Source organism: Sorex fumeus, unplaced genomic scaffold (assembly GCF_029834395.1).
Source record: "Sorex fumeus unplaced genomic scaffold, SorFum_2.1 ptg000043l, whole genome shotgun sequence".
Taxonomy (NCBI): Eukaryota; Metazoa; Chordata; class Mammalia; order Eulipotyphla; family Soricidae; genus Sorex; species Sorex fumeus.
The window spans coordinates 25,505,174-25,531,760 of NW_026606100.1; the positions used below are offsets into that span (position 1 = coordinate 25,505,174).

The following is a 26,587-nucleotide window of genomic DNA, read 5'->3' on the forward strand; positions in this document are numbered from 1 at the left end:
CAGTGCTGGGGACTAAACTTGCATCCTTGAGCATGCAGTGCAAGGACCTCCTACCACTGAGTTCTCTCCCTGGCCTATACCTTTCAGTACATTTATAAATAGTTTTCTCACTAAGCTAGACTCTCTTGAGTAGGCCATGCAGATAGGGCCCCACCATGCCCACAGTACTACCCTTTGTAAGCTGCCATGCTTACTTATGCTAACTATAATAATAAAGCACTCACTACAAATGACAGTGACACAAAACTGTATCTGTCCCAAGAAGCCAAGTCCTTGATTTGAATGGAACCATACTACATACGAAAGTTTTACTTTTTTTTTAAACCCCATAAATGGAAAAAAAATCATGAGGCTAATTTCTGTGTGCTGCAAGAATTAGTACCAAAAAGCTCTCAATTTTATTTCTCCTCATGACGGTGGAAGAAAGGAAAGAATGAAAATAAGGATGAGGTCATTTTCTAGTAGGAGAGAGAACTGAGAATTCCACATTCATTTTGAAAACTGGGCAGAAGGAATTGCTTTCCCCACATGCCCGGGCAAGGAGTATGGCCCAGGAGTGGGGCGGAGTGAGGTACAATAGTGAGCAGTTTTCTGTTCTGACCAGTTGCTCCTCTCACGTTGCCAGGGCGTACTCTTGCGTTCGCCAGGGACACGAGCACGTTCCTTTTGATGCTGGGCATAAGTGTGCTTGTGAGCAGATGTACAAAGATCTCACAAACTGTCTATCAGACATACCCAACCTGAAGAGCCGGAGATAGGACTGTGTTCTTCCCTGCTTGAGAAACCGTGAATCTAGTAAGTTCCTGGTGGTCTGCCAAGTCCTAAGCAGAGTTATGATGACAAAGGCCTTTTTATTGCTCTACTGAAATCTCTTCCTTCAAGTAGAAGTATTTCTTCTATATATACACACGTTCTCTATATCAGTGGTTTTTAACCTTTTCCATCAGGCTGCCTGGGACCATGGTGGCAAACCACTAACTGATCTCTGCTGTGGACAGCCAATGAGCAGGCAGCCTCATAACTTCCTCTCAGATTCTTCTTTTTCATGTATCAGATTCTTCTTTTTTCATGTATTCTCTACGTTGAGAACTCCCAGTAGCAAGAGGCAGCAAATAAAGATGGGAGAGACTGAGCCTTTTTGAAAGTCTGTTCCACTGCTGAATGCCACTTTGAAGGGAAAGAAAAAGTCAAATGGCAATTTCCAGTCTGCTCTGGGTTGGCCCCGTGGAGGCTCTGGTTTCTGAGTAATGTCCACGAAAGTCACAACAGTTGTTAAGGATACTTCTGGGATTTCAGGGAAGTCCTGCAAGAAGAGGTTTCAAGACAGGTCAGTACTTGTTTACCATATATCTAGTCCTCAAATTTGATAGTAATTCCTTCCTCAAGGAGGGACCAAAAATAAATAAATAATACCTTTTTTTCCTGTTGGTCCTGTGCAGTTCTCTTCTCTGAGTCACAGGAAATGAATTTTTTAGCAACAGTTAATTACACAAGAACTGTGAACAGTTAGACTTACTTAGAGACAACTTTAACTTGCCCCAAATGGGTTGCTATCTGATATCAGGGAAGCCAGATGGCAAAGCTGCTATCACTGCTGGGGTGGTTCTTATGGGCCTCTCAGCAGAATTGGGTGTTACTCCACAATAGTGACCAAAAAATAAATAAAACCCCACCTGATTCACAGATTCTCAGGGTTAGAAAGAATCTTCTCAATCACTCACTCACCAGTTCAAGTCAAATAAAACAGCAGTTAGCAGAAGAGGGTTTTTTGTCAAGCTGAAACAAGAACCTATTACACTAGACACAACTTTTGGTACATATATAGTGTAGCTCAGTGACTGGAGTCATTTCTACTAAAAATGAATTCCAAGAGGATTGGGGAAGTACAGTGTATGTCTTACATGTGTGAAATCCTGAGATTAATCCCTACCTTGGGAGGGGTTGGGATTGGGATCTTGGAGGGGGTAGAGAGGATAAATTCCTTTGATTTTAACTCTGTACTTACCAAACAAATTTCTGATTATAAATGGACAATAAGAACTACATTGTAGTCCTGGAACAGGGAACGAAGATTATTCTCTGTGTACCTTCCTTGACTCTATCATAAATTTTCTGCTGTGATATTTGGCACTAGAGAATATCAGACTCTAGGAATATAATTTTGCCTGGAATTACCCTTCCCAGATCTTTTTTTAATGAATATGGGGCTTGCTGTGATAATCTTGTATATGATATTAACTCTGGATTCTTTTTAAAAATGTAATTCTCATGAGGAACTTGGTTAAAAACTAATGTAACTTCTATGGGGGCAAAAGAATGATATACATTTGCAAAGAAGTCCCTCTTAGGCTGACGTTCTGATCCATCAACTGATCCATCCATCAGAGGATTTCTCAGGGATCTGAAGTTGCCCTACTCTAAGATGGCTATAAGTCTGAGAACTTTAAGCCCATGTCTATTTAAATACATTTAAAACTTTTAAATTATTTATTTTAGAACGTATATAGATCTATTTCAATGGCTGGGAAATTCCCTATGATCAAAACTTCTTAACTGAATTTTATATACTCAACACTATATATAAGCTCATCAAGAGCAATTATTAAATTTGATTTTAAGATAGATATGTCTTCTTCTCTGTATGAAAACTACTTCAATCCAATAAGCAGCAGATACAAAAACTTCCATCTTCACTGAAAGGAAGGAACATCAAAAAATGTGAATACAGAAAGCAGATTGAGCAAGGTTTCATAGAGAGAAAAAAGGCCAAACCTAAATTTAGACTAGAAGCAAGCAGATGACTGTAGGACTCTAGAATATTCCGTCAAGGCCTGACTATCCTCTAGTGGACTAGATGATATAGTGCTGAGTGAATTCAGTCAGAAAGGACACACAGTGGGAGAACTGATCCACATAACTGAGTTGGGGAGTCAGGGGAACCCTGGGATTCTTGGGGAGGAAAGAAAGTGAGTACAGTGGTGATGGGTGTGGAAATATTGGAATTATGTGCATGAGAAACCATCATTAACAGTACTGTAAATCACAGAACCACAATCAATCAAAATAAAGAAAAAAAAGAAAAAAGTGGGCAGGAGGTGAGGAGATTATTCAGTGATTAGAGGTGACTGCTTTGCATGTTCAAACCCAAATTTGAACACTGGCCCAGCATGTGCCATCCCCAAGCACTGCAGGGTATAGAGCTCCCTCAAGCACTACAGAGTTATTCACAGTTCCCAGGACTGATGGGCCCAGGCATTACTGCATCACTGAGTCCAAGCACTGGACCCTTTGCCCTAGCTGGAGAGTACTGCCAGGGGTAGCCTGAGCATTGCTTGGGAACTTATCCCACCCCTTCTCCAGGTCCAAACAAGGGAGACAGGGATACGTAGATACTCAGTAAGGAAAGCTCCCTAACAGCAGTCAGGCAACTTCCCCCTCCCCACCACAATAACAGACTGGACCATTTAAATCAGAAAAATTCTGTATTTAGAGACCCTGAGCATACAGAAGTGCAGAGTGAGTAAAGATTTACAAAACAGAGAACTTATTATGAAAACCCCTCCCCAATATAGCTCTAAAAATGCTGACAAGTGGTCTTATTGCCATATCCTTTAGTCAGGAGCTAGAATTTTCTAAAGAAAATAATTTCAGCAAAAAAGACATAAAATAAATCTGGAAGTTCCAGAAGCTTCAAGTTTCATGTAACTGCCATATAGTGAAGACCACAAATTAGTAAGTTTTGCTCATGTTCAGAGGCTTCAACCAGCTCAGCTACTTACTCTATAGAGATGCCAACTTAGGGGAGGGGCTTCTCATAGTGAAAGAAAAAGTGTGGAACATACAAACTCAGGAATCAAAGGTAGTGAAGGTAGAGCGAAAGATAGTATCTTAAAAGATAAGTGAGTGGGCTGGAGCGATAGCATAGCGGGTAGAGTGTTTGCCTTGCACGCAGCTAACCTGGGTTCGATTCCCAGCATCCCATATGGTCCCCTGAGCACTGCCAGGAGTAATTGAGTAATTCATGTGTGCAGAACCAGGAGTAACCCCTGTGCATTGCCAGGTGTGACTCAAAAATAAAAAAATAAAAAGGTAAGTGAGAAAAGGATGCTATGAAAAGTAGTAGCAGAATAAGAAAGTGCTCTTAAATATTGAAAATGTGATAGACCAAATAAAAATATTCAGTTAGGTTAAAAGTTGAGGAAATTATTTAAAAAAGAAAAAGATAGCAAAAAAAAGCAGAAAAAGATATAAAAGAAAAAAAAGAATCAATTTAATAATTTGAATTTAATAATTTATAGGAGTACTAGAGATAACAGTAAAAACAGTAGGGAGGAAATTAATTAAAAATGAAGCAATAATTGCAATTTCTAAGAATTTAATTTTCAGGTAAACCCTGTCATGGACTATTGAATCTACTGAATACATTTTGTGGAAACTTCAGAGTACTAGGTGTAAAAATATCTTAAAATGGCTTCTGAACAGCAGTACTGGAGATGAGAAGATGATGGAGAATACCTTCAAAATTGTGAGTGAAAATAACTTCCTACTGAGAACTTTATTCCAGTCAAATGATTACTTTTCCTTATAATTATGCTGATGATGGCTGAATAAAGTTATCTTTAGAAAAGTAAACTTAAAGTACAAAAGGTGTACTTTAGTACACCCTCACATGGACTTTTTTCAAACAGGCCAAGCATTTGTCATCATTTGGTACACTTTTACCTGTACCATTTTTCACACAAACCAAGCATTTGACATCAAAGGACACTATTTCCTTGTTGTTTCTCTATATAATACAGATCATCCTATTAAAACTATTTAATAGGGTGCATTCAATTAAGAATTGCTGACTATTATAAAGCAATAACTTTTAACAGCCATCAACAGGTTCAGAGACTCTAAGAGATCATTAAGTGATATATTGAATATAAGTAAGTAAGTAAGTAAAGGCCCTCCCATTGATCATCGATTTGCTCGAGCGGGCCCAGTAACGTCTCCATTGGAGACTTTGCTGTTTCTGTGTTTGGCATATCGAATACGTCACGGGGAGCTTGCCAGGCTCTGCCATGCGGGCGAGATACTCTCGGTAGCTTGCCGGGCTCTCCGAGAGGGGCGGAGGAATAGAACTCGGGTCGGCCATGTTGGCTGCGTGCAAGGCAAACGCCCTGCCGCTGTGCTCTCGCTCCAGCGCTCTGTATATTGAATATCGTTGAATATAGTTATAGAAAAAGTTTTTTGTAGTTGAAATAGCTAAAATAAAAATACTGGTAGGATAGTTTAAGAGAAATAAACCTGAACTCTAATCTGGATCAGGAAATTGTAAGAAAAGTAGGAAGCGGGAAAGAGATATATTACACTCACATGACAATGTGAGGGAAGATACACAGGGTTTTGTGTCAGCCTAGGTCCTTTAGGAGTCATGGCTTACCTGGCAGTGATATAGGAACCTTGCCCCTGCCACATGAGCTTGAGGGTTGGACTGGAGGCCAATAAATGCCCACAACACCTGGATCTCCAGAGAAACTGGAATGACACAGCAGGATGTACAGTGCACAGCCTGCAGAAAGGTAAAGAAGCAACTGCTTGAATTGCTGAGGGCTGCCCATCAGTCACCCTGTGCTCAAGTAGCCATGGCTTCTGGACAACACATATACAATAATGGAAGGCAATGGAGCTTAGGAAAAAACAAAGTTCAAATTAGAAATGATTGTCCTTTTTCTTAAAAACGTAATATTCTAAAACGGAAATTGCTAATAAAGAGATCAGTAAAATAGAAGACCAGGTAGAGTATTCTAAGAAGCATTAAAAGAGTGGTACTTACCCCCACTACTCCCAACCTACTCCCCCGACCCTTCACATCATTGGTGTGTTATTACTGTGATGCCTGGGGCTTGCACCCTTTGGGTGCTTAGTGAGGACTGCATGTCAGATTGCGGTTCTCACATGCTCAGCTACATTGCTGACTGAGTGCTTGGTGGCAGTGCTTGTGTATATGCTAGTGGGCATTGCACTCTAGGCTGAGGCACATAGTTGCAGTGCTTGCTGCAGTCTCACATGTTCATCACGGATCACACTTCTTGGCCACGGTGCTCATACATCTGTTTAATTGCCATGTTACCAGGAAGTCACACCCCTCTCTGTGGTACTTTCAGATGTAGCTATGGAGCAGCTGAAAACTGTTTGCAGTGCTGGGGATGGCAGGTTGTTGAGCACCCAGGACTGCTTTTTGTATATGTGAGACAGTGGGAATTTGAATTCATCACCATACACTTGAGAAGCAGAAACTCTAAGCTCTTGTGTTACTCCCTTGTGCTTTTTAAATCCACACACACACACACACACACACACACACACACACACACACACACAATCTATCTATCTATCTATCTATCTATATATATATATATATTGCCTTACTATTATATAATAGTAAGGCAACATATGTATTGACTCGGAAAAGGTGAAATAGGTCACATTTAATTCAATTAAAGAATTTCAAATTAAGGATAGTGAGACTATATACTGGCAATAGGGAATCACTTAATCACTTAACTTCCCGTTAGTCGTCGATTTGCTCGAGCGGGCGCCAGTAACGTCTCCATTTGTCCCTGTCACGTGCAATGGAGAATAAATTGACAATATTTATTAAAAAGCTTAGATTCAGGATCTAAGATTAGATCAAAAAAAGCTTAGATTCAGCCTCATAACCACTTATGAGGCTCAAGTGGTTCAGTACATGACTTGCATGTGCAAGATCTTAGCTTGATCCCTGGCACTACATGCCCTCAGAAGATGAGGTGTGTGGCCCTGGTCACACTGAAGGCATGAGCACTGTGAGGAGTAGTTCCAGGCCCAAGCATCACTGTGGTAGGGCGTTTGCCTTGCACGCAGCCAACATGGCCGACCCGAGTTCTATTCCTCCGCCCCTCTCGGACAGCCCAGCAAGCTACCGAGAGTATCTCGCCCACACGGCAGAGCCTGGCAAGCTCCCCGTGACGTATCCGATATGCCAAACACAGTAACAACAAAATCTCCAATGGAGATGTTACTGGGCCCGCTTGAGCAAATCGATGATCAACGGGAGGGCCTTTACCTTACTTTTACCACAACATTAGAATGTTAAATACCTATTAGTTTAACAATTTTACTTCCAGGATTTATCATATAGGCTTTTTCTCACATGAAATAGTGCCTGAGTTAGGATATAAAATGTCACATTTTTCTAATAGCAAAAGAGTAGAAAAAACCAGAATGTCCAACAATGAAACTGACTAAATTATGGTCCATCTATATCAAAGGTTCCCTAACTTATTTGGCCTACTGCCCCTTTTTCTGAAAAAATCATTACTCAACACCTCCTGGAAACACACCTTCCTTTTATTTTTTCAAATTTATTATTATTTTTTTTTAAATTAATGAATCACCATGAGGTTCAGTTACAGACTTACAAACTTTCATGCTTACGTTTCAGTCATACAACAATCAAGCACCCATCCCTCATACAGTACCTCTTCCCCCCCGCCCTCGCCCCCCCCCCCCCCCCCCCCCAGCCCCTGTGGCAGGAACATTCCCTTTTACTTTCTCCTTTTGGGTGTTGTGGTTTGCAATACAGGGAAATACACCTTCTTTTAAAAAACAAAGTACAGCTTGTGGGCTGCCCCCGCCACCACAACTGCACCCAAGACTACTATCATCCTCCCAGGTTGTTCTGCAATGGGGTGGGTGTGGGAAAGGCTGAGGCTGTATTACCCACTTTGGTAAATATATATAGTACAATATTAAATTATTGGGCTGGAGCAATAGTACAGCGGTAGGGCGTTTGCCTTGCATGCAGCCGGCCTGGCTGAGCCGGGTTCAATTCCTTCGCCCCTCTCGGAGAGCCCGGCAAGCTACGGAGAGTATCTCGCCTGCACGGCAAAGCCTGGCAAGCTCCCCGTGACGTATTCAATATGCCAAACACAGTAACAACAAGTCTCACAATGGAGATGTTACTGGGCCCGCTCAAGCAAATTGATGAACAACGGGAGGACAGTGCTACAGTGCAGTGCTATTAAATTATTGATGCAATGAATGCAGAATCTTATTGTGTGCTAATATGGAAAAAATTCTTAGAGTAATTGAAAAAATTAAAGCGCAGAAAAGCATTTGTATTGTTTGAGTTAAAAAAAACCTACTATCTAGGAGATGTATATATCCTATCTATAGTAACAGTTCATTTTTGTCTTAACATTCATAATTTACAAAGAGTCTCACAATGTGTTCAGCAGCTTACCGAAACATCACAGTTCCTGCTAAGGATCCTGGTCCACTCTCCTTTCTGGGCTGGGTGAGCATTACCAAAGACAGCAACCTGCTCTGGTTTGGGTGTTCCATGAAGAATCTGATAAACCTCCTCCTGAATATCGCTGCAGTTCATCTTTTGTGGTCTGAAATGATGGAAGTTATAGACCAACACTAATATAATCATAATACTGTATCAAAAAGTCAATCCAAGCATTAGACATAATATTACAAGATAACTTAGAGGAAACAATCTTTAGTATGTATAAAGAAAAGAAAGGTAGTATGAAGTTAGCAAATTCTTAGTTAATGTTTATATTATTCAGATTATTAAATACTTCCTTATTAGCATCTTCTGAAATAGGCAAATTAAAAAGTTGTCATAATTACACATTCCCTAAGAGAAAATTGTGGGAAAAGATTCAGAAGCCAAGAATTACCTGAACTTGCAACCAGATTTCATATTCACTCCAAATTGTACTTCAGGTCTCTTAATAGAGCATATTCCATCACCCTGGCTTTGCAACAGGGTCATCTAAGGCAGGACATGATGGTCAAGGTGATAATAACAGAAAATTCTGGACATACTGGATTATTTATGCCCTTATTACTGGCTCCTCAAAAATATTTCTGTTAGGGGCTGGAGTGATAGCACAGCGTGTAAGGCCTTGCACGCCGCCAACCCTGTTTCGATTCCCAGCATCCCAGCACTGCCAGAGGTATTCCTGAGTGCAGAGCCAGGAGTAACCCCTGAGCATCGCCAGGTGTGCCCAAAAAGAAAAAAAATTCTGTTTGTCTCATGGTAACATTAAGTCAGTTTTTTCCTTTAATTATTAAAAAAATAAATAATTGCTAGTTTCTCAAAAATATCTAACCATACACCATAAACTCACATAAAGAGAAATGAAAAATGAGGTTCCTGGAAGAGAGTTCAAAGAATTGGATGCAAAGCTCTGAGTTCGGTTTCTGGCACTTCATATCTCTCACATGCCCTGAGCAGCCCTGGCAGCAGCAGTACCACACTGTCGGGCTCGAGAACACAACTGTCAGGCACATACAACCAGCCTGAGATCAATCACAATACTCACTTTCACCCAGTCTAAAAGTATCAGTATCTGAAAATATAACACATCAAAGGTTTGGTAAAGGCGGTTATGAAAAGGTGGGGGGAGGCCTTAGAATCGACTCCCAAAGATCAGCAGCTGCAGGTTTTCTTATTAGGCTACAAGAAAGATGCCAGCTCCATAAGGATACAGAATGACTTCTTTCACCAGTGAGAGTCAAGAGTGGCTTCCCAACAATATAACCAGGATTCCCACTTCTAGGGCCAATAAAAGCAGCAGCTGTGCTCTGTTGAAAAGCCTGGAGAGTGAAGAAAAGTGAATTTTGTTAAAAAAAAAAAAGTATATTTCCAGCTTTCACTACTTGACTTCATACCCTTCAAGGCAATGCAGTTAAGTTTCTGTAAAGAACAATGTGACTTCCTTCCACAGCGTAGACTTGTGTATAAATTTTTTACATTTGTTTTACATTTACATAGTGTTTTACATTTTTTAATTCACTAAAATAAACCCTAAAATGGTATATTGAAATTCCCTGTATGTTTTTTCTACCAAGGATGATAATCTGTCAAATATCCTGCCACTCTCTTTATCAAAAATGATTGATTTTAGGGCTCTGATCAACTTGGCTGAAAGAAAAGAATTTAAATTTAATTTAAAAATAGTTTTTAACTGTGGATGTTCCAGAGATGAACTCTGTGAGGAAGACTTGGTCAATGTCCTGAGGGCAGAATGGAGAAGAAATTGGTCTCTCCTGGCTCTGAAGTAGTAATGAATAAAATGCTGAATGTCTAGAGATAGGAAAAATCTGTGCAATGTTGACTGAGTTAATGATTCAAAATAACTTTTTTGATTTTTTTGGTGTTACTGGGGATTGTACCCAGAGCTTCACACATGTGAGGCACATGCTCAATATTTAAGTCACATACCTGGATCTAGAGATAACTATTTTTTAAAAGAGAGTTCTAGTTTTTTTTTGGAACCAGATATTCAGAGAAAATGTTAATGAATAAATATCACTGACTCCCTATGACCACTTATGTTAAATTATGGACTATTAAATATTGAGGCCTCAACTGCAGTATGAGCCTCCATATTCTATTACACATGTGTTGCAAAAGAGAAGAATTGTATTTAATTTTTAAATATAATTTAACCCAATGCTTCTTTCCTTCCTGACCCCCGTGGAAGAAAGACCCTAACCCGGAAGTGAATGATGAAGTGCTGCTGTAAGGAAATGCCTGGTTCAACAGTCAGGTTGATTTGTTCAAAAGCGACAGAAACTTTCTGGATTCCAAAAGTTCCATTGGTCTCTATCTCATAGATGACCTGAAATACAAAAGTAAAATCAATTAGAAGAGCAGATTTTCTGTCTCTTGGGTTTTTCTGTTTGTTTGCTTTTTGTTTGTTTGGGAGCCCTACCCGGCAATGCTTGGGAGCCGTTCCTGGCTGTGTGCTTGGAGGAACACCTGATGCTCAGGATCAGGCCCTACTCCCCCCCCTCCACTGCTTGGATTAATACTCTCAGGGCAATCAGTTAGATGCATGTACTGAGCAATGTGGCTTTCTTCTTCTTCTTCTTCCTTTTTTCTTTTTCGGTCACACCCGGCAGTGCACAGGGGTTACTCCTGGCTCTGCACTCAGGAATTACTCCTGGCGGTGCTCAGGGGACCATATGAGATGCTGGGAACGGAACTCGGATCAGACACGTGCAAGGCAAACACCCTACCTGCTGTGCTATCACTGCAGCCCCTGTGGCTTTCTTTTCTGTGTAGCATTTTTCACCTCTAGTACTGTTGAACCACTTCAGAATCTGAGGTAAACATCCCTACCTTGGAAACGACATTCCGACAAGTGTTTCCAGCCAACAGAGGAGAATCAGCCTGTGAGACAAGTGTTACGGGAACCTGAAACTAGCAAGGGAAAGAAAATATGTCAACTAAAATCAATAGTATCAGTTTACTTGTCTCTGTACATCATGCTGAAATGTATGCTTTCCTTCTTAACCATCATCCTTTCCTCTTCTTTCACTGCCATCTTCAGTTTAAATTTAAAAGTAATTCTAAACCAGTCATATTCCATATTTCTCAGAACATTAATTCTATTAAAGTGGGTTCAATAGTCAAATGAGTTTTAGAAATGCGTTTGACATTTCCTTTTTAGAGATTAAAAAAATGTAGAACATGAAAAACTTCAATAAGTTCACTGTTTAACTTTTTTTTAACCCCATGTTTCCTAAATTTATCTAATCCTTTACTCAGATGACACTCTCTTGGGAGGGCCAGGGGACCTTTCCCAAAGATGTTCATTTATCTCCAGAGCTGGTGATGCAGGGGCCATGGAAGTGTTGGGGATAAAACTCTGTCCCTATGCATGCAGAGCATGTGCCCTGCTCCCATGAGATACCTAACCAGCCCATGTGATATTTTTAACCATGCTGAGCTCATTGAGCCAACACTTTTAAATTCTTATTTAACAGTTTGATATGTCAGACATATTTCCTTTCATCATTATAGTCTACACTGAAATTGCCTTAGATGCAAAGGGACCAAAGTGTCTTTTCTCTTTTTTCCCAATAAATAACATTATATACCTTCATATCCTCCAGATCATTCATACCTCTTGGGACCTGTAAGAAAATAGCAGGCACATGAGAATGCATGTGTTTTTAACAGAAGATGTCCAGGAACTGCTGTTTTCAAATTTGGGAGAACATATCAACTTTACTGGAACGAATCACTTCTTTTGTACCTAACTCTTCCTTATACTAAACTGCCAGCAGTAGGTCTAAGGGCTGAACAGGAATGCCCACCTATCTGAGCAGAGTTTTTCCAAATACACATAAACATAAGTTTTGCTGACACAGTGAGATATCACCCTCTCCCTCTCCATTCAGTCCCACTACCAGTAGGGTTATCTCTTCAGTGCCACCCTCGAGAACATCATGCGACGACTGGAATGGGAAGGAATGGGAGTGAAGATAGATGGTCGGCAACTACACCACCTCCACTTTGCTGATGACATTGTTTTAATAACCAAACATCAGCCAAGCGGCACAAATGCTGGCCGACTTTGACCATGAGTGTGGAAAGGTAGGACTACAGCTGAATCTTAAGAAGACAATGTTTATGAGAAACAGATCTCAACGGAACGACCATCTCTGAATGCAACAGCTATGTGTACCTAGGTCGAGAAGTCAACATGACAAATGACCTGGCACCAGAGCTGCGCAGGAGGAAGAGAGCGGCTTGGAACGCCTTCAAGAACATCAAAGAAATAGCTAAGAGGACGAAGAACCTCCGGCTCCGGGCACATCTCTTTGATTCCACTGTTCTTCCTGCACTAACATATGCCTCAGAGACCTGGGCCCTATGCAAACAGGCTGAGAATGCTATTCAGGTCTCCCAAAGAAGAATTGAAAGAGCTATGCTTGGAATATCACGTTTCACTCAAATGAAAGAAAGAATCCGGAGTTCCGACAAGAAAGAATCCGGAGTTCCAACATCTGTTGACGATCAAGAATCAGGGACGCTGTCTCATTTGCCAAGGTGTCAAAAATCAGATGGACTGGTCATGTAATGAGATTTAAAGACGACCGCTGGACTAGAGCTGTTACCGACTGGATTCCACGGGATGTCAAAAGACCGCGTGGCTGCCCACCTACCAGATGGTCAGACTTCTTCATCAAGATCATGAACGATCGGTTTGAGGCTCTTCATGTTCCCAGAGCAAACAGATGCCATTGGGCTACACTAGCACACGACAGGGACAAATGGAGACATTACTGGTGCCCGCTCGAGCAAATTGACAACTAACGGGAAGTTAAGTGATTAAGTGATATAAGCCTAATTCTGTGATCTCTCTTCAGATATCCAGATTTCTAAGACTTCTGCCTTTTATGAAGCTCTTGGGCATTCTGATTTCCAGTTCAGTGCCTTTTTTCCCTCATCCCAACAGCGAGAAGCGTGTTCTCACTAAATACACAGTGGTGACAGAGGGGAGAGAAGAGATACCTACCTTCAATACTGTGAAGTTATAATAAGAGGCAGCATTGAGGGCTGGGTCTGCTGTACAGCATTTTGACAGGTTCTTGAAGAAATGAGCACAGGTTGTACTTTTACTCTCCAGGAAACCTTAGAACACAAGGAATTAAGGGAATGATAAGTGATTTAAACTCAGTGAAAAAATGTGGTCATTAGAAGGAAGGGAAAGTGGGGTGTGAGAAACGGGGGTGGAACTTTGATAGTGAAATGGAAATAGTACTTTAGTGGTGGATGTGGTGAGGCATTTACATGTACACTAAAGAAACTTCACCACCAAGTTTTTACAGTACTATAAACAAATGACTGTCCTCCCGTTGTTCATCGATTTTCTCGAGTGGGCCCAGTAACGTCTCCACCGTGAGACTTGTTGTTACTGTGTTTGGCATATCAAGTACGTCACGGGGAGCTTGCCAGGCTTTGCCATGCGGGCGAGATACTCTCGGTAGCTTGCCGGGCTCTCCGAGAGGGGCAGAGGAATCGAACTCGGGTCGGCCATGCTGGCTGCATGCAAGGCAGACGCCCTACACGCTATGCTATCGCTCCAGGGTGTGCCCCCAAACCAGAGCACAAACAAGCGACCCAAACAAATGACTAATAAATAAAATTTAATTTAAAAAAATGGGAGTGATGGAGTTGAGGAAACGGATCAAAGGTGTGGAGCACATTCAAGGACCTGAGTTTGATCCTGGTACCACATGGCCTGCTTCTCCCCCAGCACTGTCATGGTCCAGCACTGAACCATTCAACCCACACCATCAATCCCACACTAACTGTGTGAGTATATCCAGGTTTGGCCCCTATAAAAAAATTAAGGAATATTTTTTATGAAAGTGACAAATGAAAAACCTTTTTGAGTTGCTAATGGGGCCATACCTAGCAGTGTTAGGGTGGTGAGAAGAGTGCAAGCAGTGCCCAGGACTTAACCCAGGGCTTCATACCTGCAAAGATGTGGTCTTTCTCAGCCTATTTTCAGTTGAAAGCTTGATTTAAAATGAACAGAAAGGCTGGCACTTTCGCTTTGGACTCACCTGCAGGATTGCTCTCAGCACAGAATCCCCCAGCTCCAACTCCAGCAGGCTGCCTCAGTAAGCTTAATGCAGAATATTGGGGAAAGTAAGTCAGGATGGGGTCTCCAGCCTGTACAAAATACAGCGGAAATTTATTCACAGTGAGACAGGTCTAAGCATCAGAGAAGAGACAAAGTAAAAATTAAAGTTAATTCAGTAGTTTGTCAGCATAAACAACACTGCTCTCCAAATGAAGTAAACTCTGGTTTACCTGCTTGCAGGGAAGAATATAACAAGGAGTGCTTTACAAGGATACCCAGCCAATAATTATTTGGTAAGGGAAAAGACAAGTCAAACAATCCCTTCCCCTTCCTTAGGCTTACCTTATAATAAGAGGATGGTGGTGGCTGAGATTGGAATGTTGGAGTAAATGATTCACCTCCAAACTCTCTAGACAGGGCCTCGAAGTTGGTTGCATTGACCTTTTGGAGCTTCTGGAAATAGTTCAGTTTTGCTAAAATATTTTTTAAAATGAAAATTCAGATAAAAAAATTATTTTAATCTGGCATACCAAGTAACTTTAAAAAGTATTAAAAGGCATAATGTAAAGTATCCAAATACAGTAATTTTAAGTGTGAATTTAGTGAATGTTATTAATTTATAACAGCGCAGAGTCTCCTGCCCCCATGCCTGGCTGTCCTCACCGGGGCCCCTTAGAAGAGGGAGGGTTGAGTTTCTCTCCCACCCCCCACCCGAACAGAGCCCCAGCAGCTGAGGACCTCCAGAGCTAGCCACGGCCATGCTGGGACCACTCTCCACACGTCCGGACGGGCCTCATGCATGAAAGAACTGGCAGAGGAACCCAGGCATGTGGGTCCCTGGGCTGAGGTCTCCAAGCCTACTCTGATTGGGACTGGGCCTTCTCCACCTAGACCCTCTATCTTCCAGTAGGTAGGCGTCACACCCACCAGCTGCCGCCAGCGCCAGGTTGGTCCCATCAACGGCCAAGACGCAGAGACTATAAAACCCAGCTCCCAAACATCTTATTATCTTATTTTTCCTTTGGAGAACCTGGCAGGCTACCAAAAGTATTCTGCCCACACAGCAGAGTCTGGCAAACTTCCCGTGTTGTATTCAATATGCCAAATACCAGTAACAACGATGGGTCTCATTCTTCTAATCCTGAAAGAGCATTGAAATGACTCTTTTAAAATCTCAGGGCGAGGAAGGAGATGTTACTGGTGCCTGCTCGAGGCAATCGACGAACAACAGGATGATCGTGATCATGATCGTGATTAATTTGTATACTTTTATTACTCAAATTAAGCTATAGAACATATTCCCAGGAAATTCACAGTTGAAATTTCATTTTAAGAGATAACACTGTCACTGTCCTCCTGTTGTTCCTCAGTTTGTTCAAGCGGGCCCAGTAACATCTCCATTTTGAGACTTGTTACTGTGTTTGGCATATTGAATATACTCTTGGTAGCTTGCCGGGCTCTCCGAGAAGGGTGGAGGAATCGAACCCGGCTCCACTGGGCTGGCTGCGCACAAGGCAAATGCCCTACAGCTGTGCTATCACTCCACCCCAAGAGATACCAATGGTTCTGATTTCTATCAAGTATTTGTAATCTGTTAAATCATTGATGTAGTAGATTTTAAGAGATAACAATGGTTCTGATTTCTGTCAAGTAATTTATTTGTAATCTGTTTAATCACTGATGTAGTATTAAGGACTGGATAAGAATATGGCCAGTGAGGTCTTCAGTAGGAAGCATGCTGGGGTTGAGGGGTGGAGTGGAGGAATAGGACAGGCAAGAGAACACTGCAACAGTGGTGAAGGGAAGTGGTCAACCGGAAGGAGAAGTGAGTGCTAAAAGGGGGGTAATGCACAAAACTCTCTCGTTTCATATAGAACCCAGTAACTACTGTAAACCACAGTGTCAAAAGTTACTTTAAAAAATGTGATGTTATAGAGGCAGAGTGGTGGGAGAGAAATGGGCATTAGTGGAGGGAAGTGGACACTGATGAAGGGATTGGTGTTGAAACACTGTATGGCTAAGTGGACACTGATGAAGGGATTGGTGTTGAAACACTCTATGGCTAAGTGGACACTGATGAAGGGATTGGTGTCGAAACACTGTATGGCTAAGTGGACACTGATGAAGGGATTGGTGTCGAAACACTGTATGGCTAAGTGGACACTGATGAAGGGATTGGTGTCGAAACACTGTATGGCTAAGTGGACACTGATGAAGGGATTGGTGTCGAAACACTGTATGGCTAAGTGGACACTGATGAAGGGATTGGTGTTGAAACACTGTATGGCTGAAACTTAGTCATGAATAACACAGGATCCACAGTGAAAAAATGGAATTTTTAAAAAAAGAACACAGGCAGTGAATTCTAGTCAGTTCCAAGTTTCTAATGCTGGGAGTGTGTATGATTAGCACTTTAGGGTGAAAATAGAAGGTGCAATAATGTTCATGTTTGATACCAGATGACAAAAAGTACTTTTCCCATACAAACATAATGAAGTTAGAGATAACGGTTATTTTATCTTTAAATCTTCCTATTCCCTTTCATTTTCAACTGGTCAGTCCCATTAATATTGTTTTCCATCTCAAGTTAATAGACGTGCCCTATTTTTATTCTTTTCATGTTACAATTTCTATATCTGAGGTTTCAGATTCCCTAAAAGGTTTAATTTCTATTATAGCAGTGTATTTATCTACCAGGTTCCTGCAGCTGTCCTTATGGTACTTCACAACCAAGAGAGCCTACAAGAAAAGAGCTTTGGCACTTTGAGCTCCACTGCCCACAATGTGGCTGGTAATCGATGATACTGTTTTTGCTACCAGTTCTTCTAACTTAGAAAAAATAGTAGAAATATGCCTGTAACCAGTTCCTTTCACTCTTTATAATTAGCATAATTTAGACAGATTTTTAAAAGTATTAAGACTTTTGTTTTCCATCCAAGTACTAACCAGGTCCAACACTGCTTAGCTAAAAAAAGTATGATTTTTGTCACTGAAAGAATAAGAATTCCCACATTATATAAAATTTACCTTTATCTTCTGTAGTTGAAAAGTCCTAATTATTTGACTTTTCAGCTTTCTCAAAGCTGAAATGAACACAACTGTCAATTCTAAGGTCCTTCAAACTCAATCAATAATCTAAATCCTTGCTACTCAGAGTTGGTACACAGACTAGTGGCCCCAGCATTATTGGGAGCTTGTCCAAAATTCCAAATCTCAAGTTTCTTCCCGGACCTAGTGGGTTAAAATCTGTTCATAAGATGCTGTCCTGGTGATGTGCATGCATATTAAGAGTTTGAAAAGCCCCGCTCTGGAACAGGTGATGCTGAATGCTTAAGAAATCTGAATAAATGCAAGAAAGAGGAAAAAAAAAAGAAGATAGGCTGAAATAACAAATATCCACCTATTTTTTAAATGGCAAAAATTAAAATTTTTAAAATTTCACTTTAATGAAGAGATATTTGATGGTCATGATAATAAGCAGTGAAAAAGCAGAAGGAGCACAGACTAAGTAAAATAGTTTTTTGCCTGAATGTATATTATACCTAATAAAATTCCAAGGTATTATGACTTAGATTGATACATTTCAGATGTGGAAGGAAGTCTATAAACCATTTGGCACAATCCCATTATAATTTTTAGATAAATAAGAGATAAATAAGTTATAAAAGGCCACAGAGCCATCTGGCATAACCAGGAAGAGATCATTAATCTGATTCTGGTCTGAGGTTTTTCCACACTGTCATGTGATACAAACTTTGACTATGAACTTTTGGTCATTATAAGCAGATATTAAAGCACTATTGGAAATGAAAGGTTCCAGGTGCTGTTCCATCCTTTCTAGATGCTATTTTGAGGAGACACAATGTTTATATAAATTGCTAATAATTCACAGTTGCCTATAAGGGTTTTTTGAACTCCTTAAATACCATGGTTTATAAAGTTGTTCATAATACAGTTGTTTCGAGTATTCAATGTCCCAACACCAGTCCCACCATCAGTATGACCTTTCATTCTCCACCAATGTCCCCAGTTCCCCACCCATCCATAAGCCTGCCCCATTGACAGGCACAAAACAATTTGTTTTATATTGCTTTTTTTTTTTTTAGGCCCTCCCGTTGATCATCGATTTGCTCGAGCGGGCCCAGTAACGTCTCCATTGAGACACTTGTTATTGTGTTTGGCATATCGAATACGTCACGGGTAGCTTGCCAGGCTCTGCCATGCGGGCGAGATACTCTCGGTGGCTTGCCGGGCTCTCCGAGAGGGGCAGAGGAATCGAACTCGGGCCGGCCATGTTGACTGCATGCAAGGCAAACACCCTACCGCTGTGCTATCGCTCCAGCCCACAACAAAATAGTGAGTGGAATTATAAAAAAAAAATAGCTTTGTAAAAATGTTTATATCTTACAGTAGGGTCATAAAAGTCATTGTCTGGGGATTCACTGAGCTATTTGTCGCTAACTGAACCTTCTGTGTTAATTGTTGTTGCTTACTGAGTTTAGTTGAATCCTGTGTTACTCTCCCATCTAATTTACTGCGTTCCTACTGGGATCTCAGTATTTTGGAACATGGCGATGTAGCATCGCCATGAGCTTCAGGAGCTCCAGGATCAGTGTACCTGGGAATTTCATTGGCTTGGCATCTCTTCAGAGTTTAGTTGGTGTTTGGATGGTGATGGCTGTGGGATGTGGGTGTGTCTTCTGGGGCTTGGGGGTGGAGGGCAGCAGGCTCGAATCATAGTTCTAAGAGAATAACGCTCAAGTGTTGTTGGGAAAGCTCAGAACCCCTGGTCTAGAGACAATGCATAGGCCCGTTATAGGAGGCAGAAGACACTGAAAGGTAGGGAGCCATTACAAAGAGCTCTGAACTAGAAGGCACTGAGAGATTTGAAAGGTGGGGAGCAGCAGACTTGGTAACAAAGTAACATTTTAGCTTAAAATAGATTTCAGGCTTAGGGACTTGTAAACCAACATCTATATATTACATATTTACCACCTGAATTTTGATTTCTGCCCATATAGTTGACTCTTTTTACCCACTTTACCCAACCCTCGCGCCTTCTGTTGTTAATCATAACCCCTTTCATTCTTAGTCTAAAACTCCGGTTTTATTCATTTTTTTTCTCTATCTGCTACATGAGTGAACTATTCATTCAGTTTTTGTTTTTCTACACATGGTCTAGGTTCATCCAGATTGTTGCAAATGGCTAGATTTCATCTTTTATATACGCACACACACAGCTGAGTAGTATTTCACTGTATATACATATCATATCTTTTCTGCTCATCCATTGATGGGCACTTTGGCTGTTTCAAACTCACAGCTTCCATGAAGAATATGCAGTCTTATTTTTATTGCTGTCTTTACCTGTGTACACTGAATGCAGACAAGGTTCTAGGTATGTTTTCAAAATCTGGACCCTCAAACTCCAAACCTTTCTGAAAGTTTTACAATTTTTGATAACCAGTTGAAATCAGGATAAGGTGACTTTGAGAGTATGAGGGACATTTGTATGAGAACATCATTTTGTTCACAGGCAGTAAATAAAAAGTGTATTAGCTTCTTATCTTTAGAAATGTGGTCATTAACAGAAAGTTTCTAAGTCTGTTTCAAGACTTTGCCTATCATGTAACTGTGCTGTACAACTAAAAGAGGACCTATACCTCCAGAGCTAGTGTCTCACGGTAGATTAAAAAAAGCACAGAAATGCAAAAGGATTTGCTCAAGTTGGTGTAGTTGCTAAGTAAATGGCAGGGCTAAGATCCCAGTCTAAAGTTCCTTTCCCTTCACCTGCCTCCTGAATAAAAACCAATAGGTATATATAGGCTCATTCCTTCAGGTATTATTCCTTCCATGTGTCAGTAACTGGGAACTCAGTGAATACTTTGAAGGACAATGTAGCGAGAAGAATTTGTCCTCTCTCTATTATGACCTGAAGACAAGAATGACTGAAATTAAAGTTCTGCATACTTTTATTTGGGGAGGGGCAGTCTTAGGTGTCTGAGACACACCTCTAAGTGCTCAGGGATCACTTTTTTGGTTTGGGGGGCTGCACCTGGCTGTGCTCTGAGGTTACTTCTGGTTCTGTTCTCAGGGATCACTCCTGGGGGAGCGTAGGGGACCAGATGAGGTGCTGGGGATCAACCTCGGTTGGCTGACTGCAAGGCAAACATCTGCCTGCTGTACTGTCTCTCTCTGGCCTTCAGGGACTACTTTGGGCTCTCTACTCTGGAGGGACCCCTTTGGAACAAGGTATAAAACCAGCCCCTCTTGCTACCCCAGTAAACTGTGGGTGTGGGTGTGTGATGAAAGAAGGAAGATGACACATTCAATTGGCAAAAAAAAAAGTTTTGATAGGCAATAAGAAGAGCCATCACCCGTGTTTCTACTCACAGTTGTTCACCTGGACACAAAATTGACTGATTCCATTTGAATCCCTGAAAACTCTGGAAGGAAAAGGAGTATTACTCCTGAAGATGAGAGAGTTGTCCACACACGTCCAACTGGAAGACCTGCAAGGGCACAGGAAGGGAAAGGAATAGATTTAGGAGAGGGTTAGGACCTAAGGGGGTGCACCACGCACCCCCCAACCCATCATCTCCTTTGCGGGCAGCCCTGCTAGAGGAGCCGGAATTGAGAGGAGAAGGCTCCGCCTGGGAGGAGACATCCAGGTCCTACCGGGAGGCGTGGAAGTGGGGGAAACCCCAACCAACGAGGGAGATTCAGCCCGAGCACCGGCTCACCTCACGCTGCCCGGGAGGCAGAAGGAAAACACGGACAGCGGCTGGGTCAGGTGGCAGTCGCGGTCACAGCAGCAGTTGATATCGCAGGTCCCGGGCGTCAGGTCGCAGATACAGAGGGGCGAGGCTGCAAGCGCAACACGGAGCAAGCGGCGCGGGTGAGCTCGGGAGCACAGACTCTCCCCGAGGCCACACTCGGCCGCAGCAGCTCAGTTATTCCCACCCCCCCACCCCCCTCTTCACCTGGGGTGAGGTCCACAGTATTGTTCGCCGGCGCGGGCGCCGAGGAGGTGGCGACCGTCGGGCTCGCCTGGGAGAGCTCAGGCTCAGCCCGGGCACTTTCCGTCCCCGCCGAGGGGGACGCCGGAGCCCCGATTCCCGACCCCCGCTCGGGGTCCGGAGCGGTGGGCTCTGGCCCGGAAGGGGAGAAAGACGGCTGCGGCCGGACGCCCTGGCGAAGCATCAGGAAAAGCACCTGCAGAAGCACAAGCCGTGAAGTGCACATGGAGAGAGACGGGTACCCCCCGCGGGGGGCGGGGCGGGGGGAGAGGAGTTTCGGGGGGTCACTACACGCGTCGCTAACTAGCGGGGGTGGGAGGAGTCGCACGGTTTCCGACGCTGACAGAATCCAGCCGCTCATTGGCTCCTCGGCGACGGCCCGGAACTCTTCAGCCAATAGAAAGCGGGCTTGTTACGACTCTTCCGGCATCCCTCGTTCGCGCCGGGCCGTGCACAGCCTCGGTCGCTAGGCAACTGCTACCCTGGTGTAGGTACCCTAGCGCCTTCTCTACGCTGGGTGGCAGTAGGAGCCCAGTGTAAGTTTCTCTGTCTGCTGGACTGAGTTCTTCCTCTAGAGATGGAGCGCAGCTGGCATCTCTCTCCCTCTCCCCCTCTCCTCCCCTCTCTGCCCCACACCCTCTTTTTCAGCATTTGTGAGGAACATGCCCACCATTCAGTTTCCCTCCATCACTGTCGGTGGGAAACACACCCTACCCCCGCCCACCAAACTGTTCCCCCTTCTTTGGTAACCTCAGTTCAGCGGAGTACAAGGGTTTGTTTTCTTTTGCCTTCATGTGTTCCCGTACTTGTTTTTGTTTATTTTAATATCCCACATATGGTGAGACCATAGAATTTCATTATCTTTCTCAATCCAGATTCTAATCATGAGAAACCCTAAAGAAGGGTAATGATCCCAGGGAGGAAAATACACCCAAGTTCACAAGTGTGTGTGTGTGTGTGTGTGTGTGTGTGTGTATACACGCTATATTTTCTAAAGCATTTGAGTCAGTTCCTTAAATTTTAACCTGGAGGTAGGGGGGAAGAAACCCTCAATAAATTCAAGAAATCACAAAATGTGCCTATCAGTTACTTAAAAAGAAAATATTAGGAAAGGGGAATAGGGTAGGGGAAATGAAGTAAGGAAAGAGATTTTTCTAGGAGATGAGAGGGAAAGACAGAATCAGGAAAAGTAGCAAGGGATAAAAGAAGAAACTCCCCTTCATTCTAATCACTAATCCCCCTTCTCCCTCCCCCTTGTTTTGGGTTTTCACATGGAGTGATGCTTCATTTGTTGGCGGAAGGGGGTGCGGTGGAGGGTCACACATGGCAGTACTGAGGACTTACTCCAGGCTCTGTGCACAGGGATCTCTTCTGACAAGCTCTGGGGGCCATAAGGAGTTCCCAGGTTTGAACCCTGGTTGACTGCATGCAAGGCAAGTGCCCTGCCAGCTGTCTGTCGCTCCCACTTCCATGTGTATGTCCTCCGATTCTATAGAGCAGTGCTATCTGACAGAATTTTCTGAAGCAATTTTCTTTCCGTACTACTGTTCAAGAAGGGAGACATCCATGACATTGGCAACTATCGCCCGATCTGCCTATTATCTGTCATCTACAAGCTGTTCACTCGAGTCATCCTGAATAGGATTGGCAGAACACTAGATGAAGGACAACCATGCGAGCAAGCCGGGTTCCGCAAAGGATTCAGCACCATCGACCATATCCACACGGTAACCAAGCTCATTGAGGTTTCTCGGGAGTTCAAGATGCCGCTCTGCTTAACGTTCATTGATTTAAAGAAGGCCTTTGATTCTGTTGAGATGGAAGCAGTCATTGAAGCCCTAGCCAATCAGGGCATTCAAGCCCAATACATCAGGATCCTCCGTGAGCTATATTGCGGATTCACTACCAGGATCTCACCATTCTACAAAGAAGTGATCGTTGATGTCAAGAGAGGGGTGCGGCAGGATGATACCATTTCACCGAAACTCTTCAGTGCCACCCTCGAGAACATCATGCGACGACTGGAATGGGAAGGAATGGGAGTGAAGATAGATGGTCGGCAACTACACCACCTCCGCTTTGCTGATGACATTGTTTTAATAACACCAAACATCAGCCAAGCGGCACAAATGCTGGCCGACTTTGACCGTGAGTGTGGAAAGGTAGGACTACAGCTGAATCTTACGAAGACAATGTTTATGACAAACAGCCTTGTTCCTGACGCCCCATTCGCTCTCAATGGAACGACCATCTCTGAATGCAACAGCTATGTGTACCTAGGTCGAGAGGTCAACATGACAAATGACCTGGCACCCGAGCTGCGCAGGAGGAAGAGAGCGGCTTGGAACGCTTTCAAGAACGTCGAAGAAATAGCTAAGAGGATGAAGAACCTCCGGCTCCGGGCACATCTCTTTGATTCCACTGTTCTTCCTGCATTAACATATGCCTCAGAGACCTGGGCCCTACGCAAACAAGATGAGAACGCCATTCAGGTCTCCCAAAGAAGAATAGAAAGAGCTATGCTTGGAATATCATGTTTCACTCAAATGAGAGAACGAATCCGGAGTTCTGACATCTGTTGACGATCAAGGATCAGGAACGCTGTCTCATATGCCAAGGTGTCGAAAATCAGATGGGCTGGTCACGTAATGAGATTTAAAGACGACCGTTGGACTAGAGCTGTTACTGATTGGATTCCACGGGATGTCAAGAGACCGCGTGGCCGCCCACCTACCAGATGGTCAGACTTCTTTGTCAAGATCATGAATGATCGGTTTGAGGCCCTCCATGTTCCCGGAGCGAAGAGATGCCATTGGGCTACACTAGCACGCGACAGGGACAAATGGAGACGTTACTGGCGCCCGCTCAAGCAAATCGACGACTAACGGGAAGTTAAGTGATAAGTGATTAAGTGAATTTTCTTTCTATAACTGCCATCCAGTGTGTATCCATGTTGCTATTGCACATTTGTTAAATTTTGGCACCTTAAAAAATATTCTTAGGGGCTGGAGCAATAGCACAGAGGGTAGGGCATTTGCCTTGCATGTGGCCAACCAGGGTTCGATTTCCAGCATCCCATATGGTCCCCTGAGCACCGCCAGGAGTGATTCCTGAGTGCAAAACCAGGAGTAACCCCTGAGCATCGCCGCGTGTGACCCAAAAAGCAAAAAGAAAACAAGAAAAAGAAAATATTTTTAGAGTACTTCCTCTTTTCTCTTCCTTGCTAAAGGTTATAAATTTTATTTTTCTTATTGTTATGTTTGTACAAATCTCCATGATGTGAAATTCTCAATTCCTTTGGGACTAAACATTAAAATATAAAATATAATTTTGGAAAGGAGAATGAAATTTATTCACATGTGTCATACAGATTCATTATTAACATGAGGACCACGTCTTAAGTTGAAATAGCTTACAATGACATCACTTTAGAAGCAGGGATTTCCAAATTAGAGCATATGCCACTAACAGCTGTTTGTGTTTTGTATTTGAAAAGTTCAATATGTGCTTAGAAATTTAACCAAGATATTGAGTCAAGACGACAGACTGAAATAAGTTTTAGCCTCTTCCAATTTCTCCCTCTTTCCTGAAATTTATAAAAGTTGCAGAATAAATGAATACACAAACTCAAATGCATCCAAGTACATAACTTGTTATTTAAAAATATGAATGGATCAGACATTATGAGGATTCTTGTAAAATAGAAGTCATATGGGATTGGATTAAATATGAGAAAACAAGTTATATAACAGAGGTTTACTACAAAAGTGGATTCAGTGAGTGTTCTAAGCACACAGAATTAAGCTACTGCCATTAGTAGTGCCCTTGAAGAATTGTGTGTTATTAGTTGAGGAACTAATGTAAGAAGAGCCAAGTAGGTTACATTCCTCAACCTTAACCTCACTTATGCATGCAGAGATAAACTGGAGAATAACAGAAATGATAATCATTGCCAAAGTTTAAATCAAGTTTTCTTAAATAACTGAAAATTTTCATTCAGTCCTTGAAATTTAATTAGGTCTTTTTATAGGTTTCTGTAGCACTACATTGTAGCACTGTCCTGTTGTTCATCAATTTGCCCAAGCGGGTACCAGTAAAGTCTCCATTGTGAGACTTGTTATTACTGTTTTTTGCATACTGAATATGCCACTGGGAGCTTGCCAGGCTCTGCCATGCGGGCAGGATACTCTCGGTAACTTGCCAGGCTCTCCGAGAGGGATGGAGGAATCGAACCCGGGTTGGCCACATGCAAGGCAAACGCCCTACCCACTGTGCTATCACTCCAGCCCATAAGTTTCTGTAAACCTAAAATATATCTTATTTGTAGTTACCAACATTAAGAATAAGATTTTGTGCTTTGTATATGTTTCATGCTCAGTATACACACACACACGAAGTATTTCTTTGGGGCATAATGATGTGAATCACTGAGAATGATGTACAGGTTTATGTATAACCCAGTAATATTGTTTAAATCTGATCTGAAGTAAGTTTTTGTATGACTTTTATCCAGTTCATCATTTTTTTGGTTTGTTTTCTGACTAATAGATATCTTTAGGGTACAGGCCTAGAGTAGGAACCCCTGTGAGCTCAAATGTGGGTGACAGCGACAGATGGAGGATTGAAGGAACAGGGCCACAGGCTGGTTGGTAATTGGTGACCCCTTATTCAAGTCTCACAGCGTTAGTTATATAGATATAGATATCCTGAAGGGTGGGGATACATAGGTGTGGTTGAACATTATCATAACAATAAACCGATGTAAAGGACCTTCTTCAGGGGAAGTTCTTCTAGGAGATTAACTCAAGGACAAAATCTCATCTATGGTTTCAGCACCTTAGATTCTAGATCTGCTTAAGGGTGGGATTCCAGCTAAAAGGCACATTGCTTTCTCCTTCCTTAGCTAGTAATCCATTTATCTCTAGTCATTTTGTCATTTTGTATTCCTCCAAATTCCAGTAGGAGGGGGCGGGGGGGGGGTGTCACACCCACCAACTGGCCCCCTGGCGCTGTGTAATCCCATCAATGGCCAAGACTCAGAGACTATAAAAACCAGCTCCCGAAAGAGAACAGTGCAGTCTCCTGCCCCCGTGCCTGGCTGTCCTGCCGGGGCCCCTTGGAGGGGGAGCGGGTTGA

The 26,587-nt window shown here is 42.6% G+C and overlaps 2 protein-coding genes across 3 annotated transcripts in view; both read right to left on the bottom strand.

Moving 5' to 3' along the window:
* The window catches only part of ALDH18A1 (aldehyde dehydrogenase 18 family member A1), a 128,750-nt gene that overhangs the window by 53,451 nt on the left and 48,712 nt on the right, over positions 1 to 26,587 (bottom strand). The window lies entirely within an intron of this gene.
* On the bottom strand, positions 1,056 to 21,684 carry TCTN3 (tectonic family member 3). Its single transcript, XM_056121053.1, has 14 exons — positions 21,416 to 21,684; positions 21,176 to 21,299; positions 20,826 to 20,944; positions 14,775 to 14,905; positions 14,413 to 14,521; positions 13,359 to 13,474; positions 11,935 to 11,970; positions 11,174 to 11,254; positions 10,545 to 10,670; positions 9,535 to 9,642; positions 8,721 to 8,815; positions 8,273 to 8,426; positions 5,429 to 5,557; positions 1,056 to 1,303 (listed from the first exon to the last, which is right to left on the bottom strand). Exons 1-14 carry the CDS (start codon positions 21,675 to 21,677, stop codon positions 1,067 to 1,069), a joined length of 1,827 nt encoding a protein of 608 aa, XP_055977028.1. The 5' UTR covers positions 21,678 to 21,684; the 3' UTR covers positions 1,056 to 1,066.